Genomic DNA, 12,011 nt, shown 5'->3' with positions numbered 1-12,011 from the left:
TGAATATGTCTTGAAATGTTTTATGGCCTTGATTGTTTTCCCCCCTCATTGTTTATTTTCTTTGAGAATTATGATGTGCTGCAGTGTGATCAGTAAAGCTGTGTCTCTCTCTGCGTGTGTGTTTTAGTGTAATGATTGCAGCAGTCCTCTGGGTGATCTCTCTTCATCTATGTACCACTATGCTGGGAAAATCCTCTGCGGGAAATGCTTTGATCAAATCTTCCAGCTCTGATGACTCATCCCACAGCAACCTACTCCACTACAACTTATCACCATGACAACTAAGCACATCTCAGAGCCTACTACTAAGTTTGTACTAATTAAACAAAAATCTTTATCAGGAGAGGGACTGCTGTGATAAGATTATTGCACATAAATTCAACAGCATTTTTTGGTAAATGATCACTGCTGTCTGCATGTCTTCACATACGCTGACAAAATTTCCCATGGGGATTAATAAAATATTTCTTTCTTTTTGATCAATATATTCCTAGTTGTCTAACAATTTATAATTTAAAATGTAATATCAGCTTGAGTTATCCTGTCTGTAGCCGTGAGAAGAAGTGACAACACTCGTGGTCTTTATTAAAGGAAATTAAAGTTTATTGCATTTATTGAGTTTCAATAACGTTAACACACAATATTATGTAAACTCACTTTAGTCTGAATTCATGCACAAATTTCATTAATCATTTTCAGTTATTCATCTTACTGTAGAAATATGTTTTAGTTTTCTGAAGTGAGCCAGTAAGTCAGTGTTGCCAAGTCTGCAGTTTTCCCACGGAATTCAGCTACTTTAACACTGTTGCCGTGAGTTGTTTTTCAAATCTGCAGATTAATGTGACCCCAATAACATATTTAGCCCTTGAAATGTGATTTTATCAAGGGAACCCCACCAAAAACCATGTATTTTACCCCCGTAATGCAATTTTTACTGAGGGACACCCTCCGAAATGCAATTGGACGGGTTTTGTTGTGAAAACCTGGCAACCCTGCAGTAAGTGAACAATAAAAAAAAACATTAGTTCCTTTGATCGAGCACCATCATTGATCAGGTTCAGCATATTGCCACAGTTAGTCAAAATATACAACAAATACACCCACAAACAAAATCACACACAGAAGAGTGTCTGTAAATACTGAATTTAAACTGACATAAAGAAAGCTGATTACTACAGCGCTGTTTCTCTATGTGTGTCACACAGAATAAAAACCCACATCTTACTGAGGAAACAACAATAAACTCAAACTCTCTCAGAAAGATGGAATGTGTGAGAGAGAGAGATGAGAAAGGCTAAAATCCTGGCAAACTGCAAGGCATTAATAAGACCGTGAAGCACAATGAATACAATCATTAAAATGAATAAATGGCCATGCGAGAAAGGAGATAGCAATATAATAATGTGTGTGGCAAATACACAGACAGAGGAGATAAATGAAGAAAAACAGAAGCTAGATTCCACTCCTCCAGAGATCTACTGTACAGTAGTTTGTGGTTTTATGTGTAGCAATTTTTGCTTTGGTCAATCTTCCTTGGTGTAATTCGTACTAATTTGTCTCATGAAACCAGTGGTTTGTGTGTGTTTGTGCTCTGTATGATAGAACTCTGCAGGGGCTTCATGGAGCTCTTTTGCGTTTCCTCACCGGCCACAGTGATGACACCACTGAAACCGCTGCCACGGGCCACAGGAAAGTAGGCCTAGCAACACTGAACCTAGCAACGGATTCCCTTCCTCCCGAGAAACCTTAGAATAGCGTAGTTGTAGGTGGTGGCAACTACATAAACAAACTAGAAAAAAAGAGAGAAGAAAAGTCAGAAATAACAAGGTTTTTTAAACAGGAGAAATTTGAGCTCTTGTGACATTAGAATTTATATCCCTTTGAGAATCACTATAAACATCAGAGAAAAAAATCTAATTCCAACAATAGCACATCATTATTTATTTACAGTCTTGTCCATAGCAGCGTATAGCACTTATGTTTTAGAGAAACAATCCCCCTGGAGCAGCAGAGGCTTAAAGGGATAGTTCACAAAAAATGAAAATCTGTCATTATTTACTCACCCTCATGTCGATCCAAACCCATAACCCGTTCAGCTTCAGAACACAAATTAAGATATTTTTGATGAAATACGAAATCCTGCATAGACAACAATGCAACTGACATGTTCAAGGCCCAGAAAGGTAGTAAAGACATCATTAAAATAGTCTTTTATATATACTTTTTAAGGTTGCACCACTGATGTCACATAGACAATTTTATCAATATCCTTACTACTTTTCTGGGCCTTGAATGTGTTGTGTTGTGTTGTTGTCTATGCAGGGTCAGAAAGCTCTTGGATTTCATCAAAAATATCTTAATTTGTGTTCCGAAAATTAATAAAGGTTTCATGGGTTTGGAGCAACATGAGGGTGATTAATTAATGACAGAATTTTCATTTTTGGGTGAACTATCTATTGAAGTTCCTTGTATAGTATATTATAGTATAGCTGAAAAACTTAGGACTGGATTCCTAAAAAGGTTTGTTAATGCATTTATTATGTCCTATCATCTGGCATAGCTATTAATTAAATAGCATAAAAAGAGCACATGTAGATTTTCCAAAGAAATCACAGAAATCACAGAGAGAAATAATGTAAATGTGTATGTTTACAAATAATATACTTTCCAGAACTAAGAACTTATACCAAAAAGTGAAATGCAGTGTAAATCTAAATCAGCTGAATGAAACTGGGCATCGTTAAGTGTAGCTTATATGTGACCCTGGACCACAAAACCAGTCATAAGGTTAAATTTTACAAAACTGAGATGTATATATATCATGAAATCTCAGTAAATAAGCTTTCTATTGATGTATGGTTTGTTAGGATAGGACAATATTTGGCCGAGATACATCTATTTGAAAATCTGGAATCTGAGGGTGCAAAAAAATCAAAATCCTGAGAAAATCACCTTTAAAGTTCTCCAAATTAGGTTCTTAACAATGCATATTACTAATCAAAAATTACATTTTGATACATTTACAGTAGGGATTTTACAAAAAATCTTCATGGAACATGATCTTTACTTAATTTCCTAATGATTTTTGGCATAAAAGAAAAATCAATAATTTTGACCCATACAATGTATTTTTGGCTATTGCTACAAACATACCCCAGCGACTTAAGACTGGTTTTGTGGTCCAGGGTCACATATGTCCATACACTTTTGAGACTTGCTTTAAGTGCACTTTTCCTATTACTTACTTGCCTACTTTTTTTACCAATTATTATTTCTTATTTATGGTTTAACATGTTTATGTCAATCTTATTGTGCTCTTTAGCATGACAGAGAAGCCCTGGTTGCTCCTAGTGGTTGTCTTTAGATAAAGCCTGAGAAATGACTACTGCCAAACATATACAGGAAAAGGGAGTAAAGACACTGGGGATCTGTCAGTAGCAGAGAGGTCAGTTACTGATTGTAAACTAAACATTCCCCTGCTGTACTTACGTTATTAACTTCATGTTGTTTGACAGCTCTGCACTCTGACCTCAAAGAATTCAGTGCAAATGAAATCCCAGTGAATTTCAATGAATATGTAAACAGTGCTGGTCAAGATGGACTGATCACTGACAATTGTGATTTTTAAAATGTGACTTTGGACCACAAAACCAGTCATAAAGGTCGTTTCTTCATGAGATACAACTATTTGAAAATCTGGACATCTCAGGATGCAAAAAAATCGAAATACTGAGAAAATCGCCTTTAAAGTTGTCCAAATGATGTTCTTAGCAATGCATATTACTAATCAAAAAATAAGTTTTGATATATTAACAGTGAGAATTTACAACATATCTTCATGGAACATGGTCTTTACTTATATCCCAATGATTTTTGGCATAAAATAAAAATTTATCATTTTGACCCATACAATGTATTTTTTGCTATTGCTACAAATATACATGTGCTACTTAAGACAGGTTTTGTGGTCCAGGGTCACAAATCATTTAATCAAGATTGCTGAGGTGGATTTACTAATTAATAATTGATGCTTTCCCAAAAACCAAGCAACGAGCCTCTTGAAGAAGGCCACCTTGTACAAAATCTTCTACATATATAAATTACTTTTTAAAGCTCACAGGTGTAAAACATTAGATCACTAACCAGGGCAAGCAGGGTGATTCCTGCTCCAGCAAATGCACAGATGTAAAGGTCATAGGTCGCGTAGAACTGGAAACATAAAAAGGGATATAAGTTATATGATTTCTTGAAACACTTAGCATGTGTGTGTGTCCAGATTAGATAAACATCTAACCTCTGGTGTTTTGCAGATGTTTGCCAGTGTATTTCCACAGACAATCCCCGGCATAGCATTCCAAGGAAGAAACCCTATATAGAACAACACAGACATCACGACTGTGAACACACACAAGCATATGTACAGATGAACACACACGTATATGTACAGAAATGCGAGTGTAGACGTACCATACATCCGTGCATCCATGCAGACTCTTGATTGCTGGTTGAACAAGGTGGTTTCTGACAGAATGTTGACTTTGTGACAAGAGCTTTCCATATTAATGAAGAAGAGCACAGGAATGGCCGTGAAGCCAAAGACAACCAGCCAGATCACAGCGAGCACATACGTCAGGATTATGAACTGGACAAGAGAAACAGCTAATTAGATCAGTGCAACATAACAGGCATAGACATTACAAATTATATGAAAAAGTAAGTAAAACTTAATTTATATACAGTGTTTTAAAGGGATGGTTCACCCAGAAAGAAAAATTCTGCCATTAATTACTCACCCATAAGACCTTTGTTTATCTTCAGAACACAAATTAATATATTTTTGATGAAATTCGAGAGCTTTCTGACTCTGCAGAGACAGCAACACAACTGACACGTTCAAGGCCCAGAAAGATAGTAAGGACATTGTTTAAATAGTCCATGTGACAACAGTGGTTCAACCTTAATTTTATGAAGCTACGAGAATACTATTTGTGTGCAAAGAAAGCAGAAATAACTTTATTCAACAACACGCATTTACAAGAGTACCACAACATATGTGTGCAATCCTTCTGCTTGCAAACAAGGCACAGCACATCCGGGTTACATCATGGTACTCGACACAAGTGTCGTGAAGTTGAAAAAATTGTTGAAAAAAGTTATTTTTGTTTTCTTTGTGCAAACAAGAAGTATTCACGAAGCTTCATAAAATTAAGATTGAACCACTGATGTCACATGGACTATTTTAATAACGTCCTTACTACGTTTCTAGGCCTTGAATGTGGTAGCTGCGTTGCGGTTTATGCAGGGTCAGAAAGCTCTCGGATTTCATCAAAAATATCTTAATTTGTGTTCTGAAGATGAACCTTTACGGGTTTGGAATGACATGAGCATGACTAATTAATGACAGAACTGTTCTTTTTGGATGTACTATGGCCTTAAACTGCTTTACAGAAGACATATATGGTCATAAATGTTCACATATAGATATGGAAGGACATACAAAAAATAAAACTGACTTTATAAAACAGCTGACTAAACCAACTGCTCACAGTTTATTAGCACAGCCTTTTTTAGGCACAACCAAGCAAGCTGTCAGATGATCCGAGTTATCTAGCTGGAGTATATTTGCGAATTCCCAAGAAAACTTTGGGAACTCCCATTACTTTTTAAGATTTTAATTGTTTTTTATAATTATTATCAACTAATGGTATTATTATGAAATTAGATAAAATTATAATAATAGCTATTTCAATACAAATTATTTTAAATTGCATTTGTAAGTTTTTTAGGTCTAGAAATCACATTTTTGAAAAATTTTGACATTTCCATACCCTAATGTTTCATTATCAGGAAAGATGCGAAAGGACCAGTGACCACAAAATTCAAAATCCAACACAAACACATATACTCACAGTCAGGCTGATGCAGCGCCCAAACTGGGTGCTCCTGAATTCCCCAAACGTCTGCTTTACTGCACTGGTGGTGTAAAAACCTTCAGCCAAGAGCAACAATCCATAGAGGAAAAAGAAGGAGGCCAGACCGTAGATCACATACTGGAAGTATTTTATACTGAAAAGCAAAATATAGAATAAATAAGACACAAATTAGAACAAACAATACTAAAGAACATTGATTACTGAAAAAAAGCAATTCTATTCTCACATGTCCTGTGCTGTGCACAATCACAAAAAAGAGATTAACTCACAAGTCTGCCAGCACGATGAAATCCTGGACGTCCCTTGCGAAGTAGAGCTCTACGAATGTGCGTGTGTGAGTGAGCGCCTCATGCCCTCCCCCGCAGAAGAGCGCCACACCGGTGTAGCAGAGCAGGGTGGCCACCAGGCTGGTGTAGGGCACGGCGCCCAGGCAGCGGATGCAGCAGTCATAGCAACCTGTAGGTGAGTAATATATCAACACACCAACTGCACATGCAGCACACACAATACACACACACATTTATACACACACAAACACACACACACTACTACCAATACACAAGTGCACTCATAATTAACTATAAAATCACACAATGGCCTCTGAATGAGTATGTAAACACCTTTTAAGAGTTAGTTGGCCAACAGTTAGTCAAGGACACACACAAAAACACATGCACACACATACACAAAGCGCTCTATGAGTGAATGTATCTGACACACACAAACTTGTGAATAGTCAGTCAGTGTATAATGGAATCATAAAAGAACAAGCCAAATGCAATCTCGAACCACAAAAGAAATCCTTAAAGTAAAACATAAGAAAGCAGAAGAGATGACTATTCGCTATATTCACCAACAGATTTAACTTGGAAAACAACTGCATCAATAAAAGGCTAAAAACAGTTCTTTAAGCAACTTAACCAAAAGAAGCCAAACAAACGACGAGCCCCAAAAGGCTCAGCTATGGATTTCTGCGGTCTCCAGCCTGTGAGAGAAGATGATGCATCTCAGGTCACCTAGCGCTTTACACAACCACGGCTGTTTCACTGGAAACATGGACACTGCTGAGTCGAACCCACGCCAGGAGAGAGCCGTGCAGACGCTTGTCCACTCACTCCAGACAGATTTCTGCCCTCTGTTGCTGCGATGTCTAAATTGTGGGAGGTAATTTCTCTTTATTTCTTCGGATACACTCCACTGTCCACCTCAAGGAAGAAAAAATGCATTGCTTAAGATGCTCCTCTCCCTCCCTGGCTTCTTTCTCTCCTTCTTTCCCTCCCTCGCTCGATCTCTCTCTCTCCTGAGCAGCCTGGTGTCAGGATGAGATTCGGGGTGTGTGCGTGTGTTTTCATGTGTGTTTGAGGTTTTGTGGTCAGAAAAAGAAGCACTTGTGACAGACATAATGGCTTTTGTTTTAACAACAAAAACTGTCATTGTGAACAAACAAAACGCACACACACTCACAGGCCTCAGCAGTGGAGTACGTCATTGCGTTTCCACTCACAGCGGCACAGACAGACACATACTGACACCGCTGGGGTTACAATTGGGATCATGGCAGGTCAACCAGTCTTTTACACTTGTTTTACACTGGTTTCTTCTCAACAAGCGTTAAAACAGCCTTCATCACACCTTCTTTTTGAGAATGTGGAAATGATTTTGGGTCCATCCCTCTATTTTCCAAACCTCTTGTGTTCTCTGTAGGTTAATGGGTGATTTTGGGTCTAAAACTCTTAACTTTATTAAAGGGACAGTTCACTCAAAAATGAACATTATGTCATTTACTCACCCTCATGTTGTTCCAAATTTGTATGACTTTCTTTCTTCGGTGGAACACAAAAGGAGATACAGTTAAACCTATAGTAAAACGGTGGTTATCCAAATAATAATCAATACATCAAAAAACATGTTTTGTAGAAGAAAGAAGGGAGTGTTTTGTAGAAGAAAGAAATGTATACAGGTTTGAAACAACATGAGGTTGTAAAAAATTTTTTGAGTGAGCAATACCTAGTTTTGAGCAGAAAACAGAAATTCACACATTATGGTTCAAACAGAAGATGTGATTCTGCAGAAGGCTGATAAGCTCTTATCGAAAAAAAGAGAAACAATTCAGCGCACACACAAAGGAATCCTTCATACAGCTACGTTAATTATTTTCCCATTTTAAACTGGCACTGGGCCGTACAGGAGCCCCCCTCAGAGAAGAGAATAATTGACCTAACGACCTTGTTTGACCTCTTTCTGGAGTCTCCTGAGGTTACTGGTCTTCTCATCCACACCTCTGAGGCGTCGTAGCAACTTTAGCCAATCAAAACCGGAGGCAGCTGGTTAATCAATCAAAACAACCTTTTAATTAATAAGGATCCATTAAATGTATATCCATCATAAATGCAGGAGTGATGCTTTTAAGACCAACCAGATGGCATCTTACACACAACAACATACAAAAAAGAATCATTAAAAGGCTTGTATACATTTGTCTAAACAACTTATATCACATGCAAATCACAGACACACCAATCAATTAAAAATTCTGCTCATGAAAATGAGCCTAATTATGAATTAATGAACATCAGCAGTGGTTAAAAATGGGTTCAGGTGAGTTCAGGTAGACTTACCCATGTGAGTATGTGTGTGCGTATCTCGCTCTGTCTCTCTGATGTGCCGTGTAGTTTAATCTCCCTCGATGCTTTTATGATTCTCACTCACGCTTTTGTCCCTGGAACAATAAACAAACCCCTCTGCTCTCTCTCACAAACACACACACACTGGGGCAGATCTTAAAGACGCAGCGCCCTCTTTCAATGCCATGATAAATAAAGAGTAAGTGTGTTTGTTTGTGTTTCAGTGCAATAAACCTTAAATGTTCACATGCATGAAAAGATGAACGCATTGGCCAAAATGCTTGTGCACAAACTAGTAGCGCTTACTCCTGGGCTGAGTTTTTCTACATAAACACTCTTATACACGTTTACTTAGCTATCTAAATAATGGACATTCCATTGACTTCTAGTGTTTCTACATGCAGCATGTTATAAATAACTGTAAGACTTGTAGTATTTATAAATACTATAAATACTATAAATCTAACTGAAAACTGCATTGTTATAATGAAAACCTTCTTTATTTGAATACTATTTTAACATTTAGGTTTTCATCAGATTTACTGTAGCTCACTTCTAATCACAACTATTGTAAAGTTGGTACTCATATATCATTCTTGTTCATCTTTGTGAGGACATTCATTGAGACAATGTAATCCCTAGCCCCGACCTTAGTGTTAGTTCAGCCAAAAATGAAAATTCTGGCATGAATTACTCACCCTTATGTTGTTCCAAACCCGTAAGTCCTTTGTTCATCTTTGGAACACAAATTAAGATTAAATTAAGAAATTTGTAAGTATCTTTCTGGGCCTTGACCGTGGTATGACCCTTGCTGTCTATAGAGGGTCATGAGAGCTCTCGGGTTTCATCAAAAATATCTTAATTTGTGTTCTGAAGATAAACAAAGGTCTTACGGCTTTGGAACAGAATGAGGGTGAGTAATTAATGACAGAATTTTCAACTATCCTTTTAACATTAACCATCACAATTTAACCCTCAAACTGCCCTTTAAAGGGTGTCAGAAAGTGTGGACCGGCCTAAATCCTCTCACTTTACTCTCTTGGTCCTCAATTGAGTGGGCTAAAACTCAAACTGGTTCTCACAAAGATAGTTGTACAATCACATACATATACACACATTCTGAAGCAAAGTGAGTGAGCTGTGACCTTTAGAGTCAGATTGGGACAAGAGCACATTCAATACAATACTACAGTTGTGTCAGAAATAGGAACACACAGACAATTCACTCTTTCTGTAACACACACACACAATACACACAAATTCTCTCACTCTCTTGTACACACGTACACAATACTATTACAGTGATGAAGACAATAGGGCTAATGTGCGGTTTGAAATAAATCTAAATATTTTTTGGGCACTCTATAAAAAGCATTCGTCAAACCCCTGTTGTTATACTCCAAAAAACAAAACAAAAAAAAAAACATTTTCTTCAGTATTTTTGTAAAATAAATAAATATCTAAACGTTATTAAATCATGATACATATACTTGAGAAGCAAACTAAAGTATAAAGCAAACTAAAGTATAAAGTCTTGTTTTCTGAAATAAACAAGTTGCAGCTAATAAAACACTGAAATAAAATAATAAAATAAACTCTGGCAAATTTGTTTTTTTTTTTATGCATAAAGTCAACGTTTGTTTCCCCTGTAAACAATGGTATATCATTTTACTTTTTAAGTAATCTGATTTAAAAATGTTTACCCTAGTGAAAAATAAATATACTAAAATGTATTTCAAATTTATTTCATACTAAGTATACTACAAATACATTTACTTATCATGTACTTAATAAAAATACCCTGCAATTGTTCTTTTGGTATACTAAACTGGTATATTTCAAGTTTGCTAAATTGGAACAACTAAAGATATAGTATATGGGTATATTTGATTGTGCTAAAGTGGAACTATTGCAAGTATACTTTAGGTAAACTTTAAATATTTTGCATTTAAAGACCAATAATATTTAAAGATCATACAATCCTCATCAATAGTGACATTAAAACATATTTTAGGCTTAATATTAAGAAATGTGCATTGTGCACAAGTAGTACTCAAAATAAAGTTTAATTTCAATTTTTATATCATTTTAGTATATTTATTTTAGTACATTTAAAGTGTACCTAAAGTATACTTGCAATAGTTCCATTTTAGCACAATCAAATTTTCTTAAGCATATCTTTAGTTGTTCCAATTTAGCAGACTTGAAATATACCAGTTTTTTATACTAAAAGTACAATTGCAGGGTATTTTTATTAAGTACATAATAAGTAAATGTATTTGTAAATATATATTTGAAATACATTTCAGTATATTTATTTTTCACTAGGGTAAACATTCTTAAATCAGAATACTTAAGAAGCAAAATGAAGTATAGACTTGAACTATACTTAGTATAAAATAAATGCATTTTAATGCTATTACTTTTTTACTAGAGTAGATGTTGTTTAGCACTGAAAAACGACTAAAATACTAAGAAAATCATATTTGCAGTGACATTTTTCGACATAAATACACATTAATGTAATTTACACGTTGCCTTCATTGTATTAGTGAAAAAATCTTACTGAGGTTTTTATCCTCTTTATTCTTCAACGTGGAAGTAAGCCTATGGACGAGACTTCCGGTTTATTAGCCGCAATAGAAAAATAACTAGAAGAAAAACAATGTACATTAAACAGTAAAACTGTTTACACTACAAACCAGTGTGTTAATAATCAAGATCATACATTAAAACTATATTGTAATACACACCAATTTGCAATGTGAAGCAGCAAAACTGTTGTTTTACAGCTAAAAATAGCTAGAAGTGGATGAGACCGGAAGCCTGACCTATAAAATTTACAAATGGCCATGCAAGTTCTTAGAGCAAAAATAAGATGGATAGAGAGGTCAATTTTGGCGATTTAAAGCAAAACGCTTGGGTGATTTATATGCATTTTAAATAGGGAGAAACACTGAAATGTTCATTTTCAAAAATGTTGATTTTGAAAGTACAGTCAAACTTTGAATATAGCACACAGTTCAGTTATATAGAAAAAAAGCAGCCCAAAAGTAAGAAGATAGGCTAATAGATTTTTAATTTTGTGTGAAATATCCCCATACAAATATTTTGTGATAGACCTATTTAAATGTTTCCTGTAGCTCTAAGATTTTCTCAGGTTCAGCTCCCAGGAAACACACAAACTGATACGATGTACCTTGAAATAGCTTAAATGCAACACACTTTTCTCATGATTATGTCAAAAACATACGTCTGCAGACTCCAAATCAACCTTGATAAACCAGAACCAGGAATTTTAGGCAAACTCAATATTTACTGCAAATTTGAGGCAGAAATGTACAGAGTATAAAAGAACAGACTTCTGCAAGCCATTGTACTGACAGACCTGAGCAGCTGCACACAGGTCACCCTCATCCACAGAGACACACACTGTTGTTGTCCCACTCCACGC

General features: G+C 35.9%; 1 protein-coding gene across 3 annotated transcripts; it reads right to left on the bottom strand.

Moving 5' to 3' along the window:
• Nucleotides 1-581: 581 nt before the first annotated feature.
• Nucleotides 582-8,704, bottom strand: plp1b (proteolipid protein 1b). 3 transcript variants are annotated; one of them, XM_073840372.1, is made up of 8 exons: nt 8,552-8,691; nt 8,159-8,257; nt 6,203-6,389; nt 5,910-6,066; nt 4,468-4,642; nt 4,295-4,368; nt 4,144-4,209; nt 582-1,789 (listed from the first exon to the last, which is right to left on the bottom strand). In XM_073840372.1, exons 1-8 carry the CDS (start codon nt 8,553-8,555, stop codon nt 1,715-1,717), a joined length of 837 nt encoding a protein of 278 aa, XP_073696473.1. In that variant the 5' UTR covers nt 8,556-8,691; the 3' UTR covers nt 582-1,714. The 3 variants fall into 3 exon arrangements, with proteins under 3 accessions (XP_073696473.1, XP_073696475.1, XP_073696474.1); XM_073840374.1 differs by lacking the exon at nt 8,159-8,257 and having other exon boundaries at nt 8,552-8,704; XM_073840373.1 differs by lacking the exons at nt 8,159-8,257; nt 8,552-8,691 and adding an exon at nt 6,950-7,686.
• Between the last annotated feature and the right edge of the window lie 3,307 nt (nt 8,705-12,011).

Source organism: Garra rufa, chromosome 5 (assembly GCF_049309525.1).
Source record: "Garra rufa chromosome 5, GarRuf1.0, whole genome shotgun sequence".
In the NCBI taxonomy this organism is placed as follows: domain Eukaryota; kingdom Metazoa; phylum Chordata; class Actinopteri; order Cypriniformes; family Cyprinidae; genus Garra; species Garra rufa.
The sequence above is the reverse complement of the archived record's forward strand: the minus strand, read 5'-3'. Positions and strand labels throughout refer to the sequence as shown.

Coding starts and splice junctions, on each gene's coding strand:
- plp1b (XM_073840372.1), bottom strand. Junction 6,067..6,202: donor TTCATCGTGCTGGCAGACTT/GTGAGTTAATCT, acceptor TTTGCTTTTCAG/TATAAAATACTTCCAGTATG. Junction 4,643..5,909: donor GGCGCTGCATCAGCCTGACT/GTGAGTATATGT, acceptor TCTCTTGTCCAG/TTCATAATCCTGACGTATGT.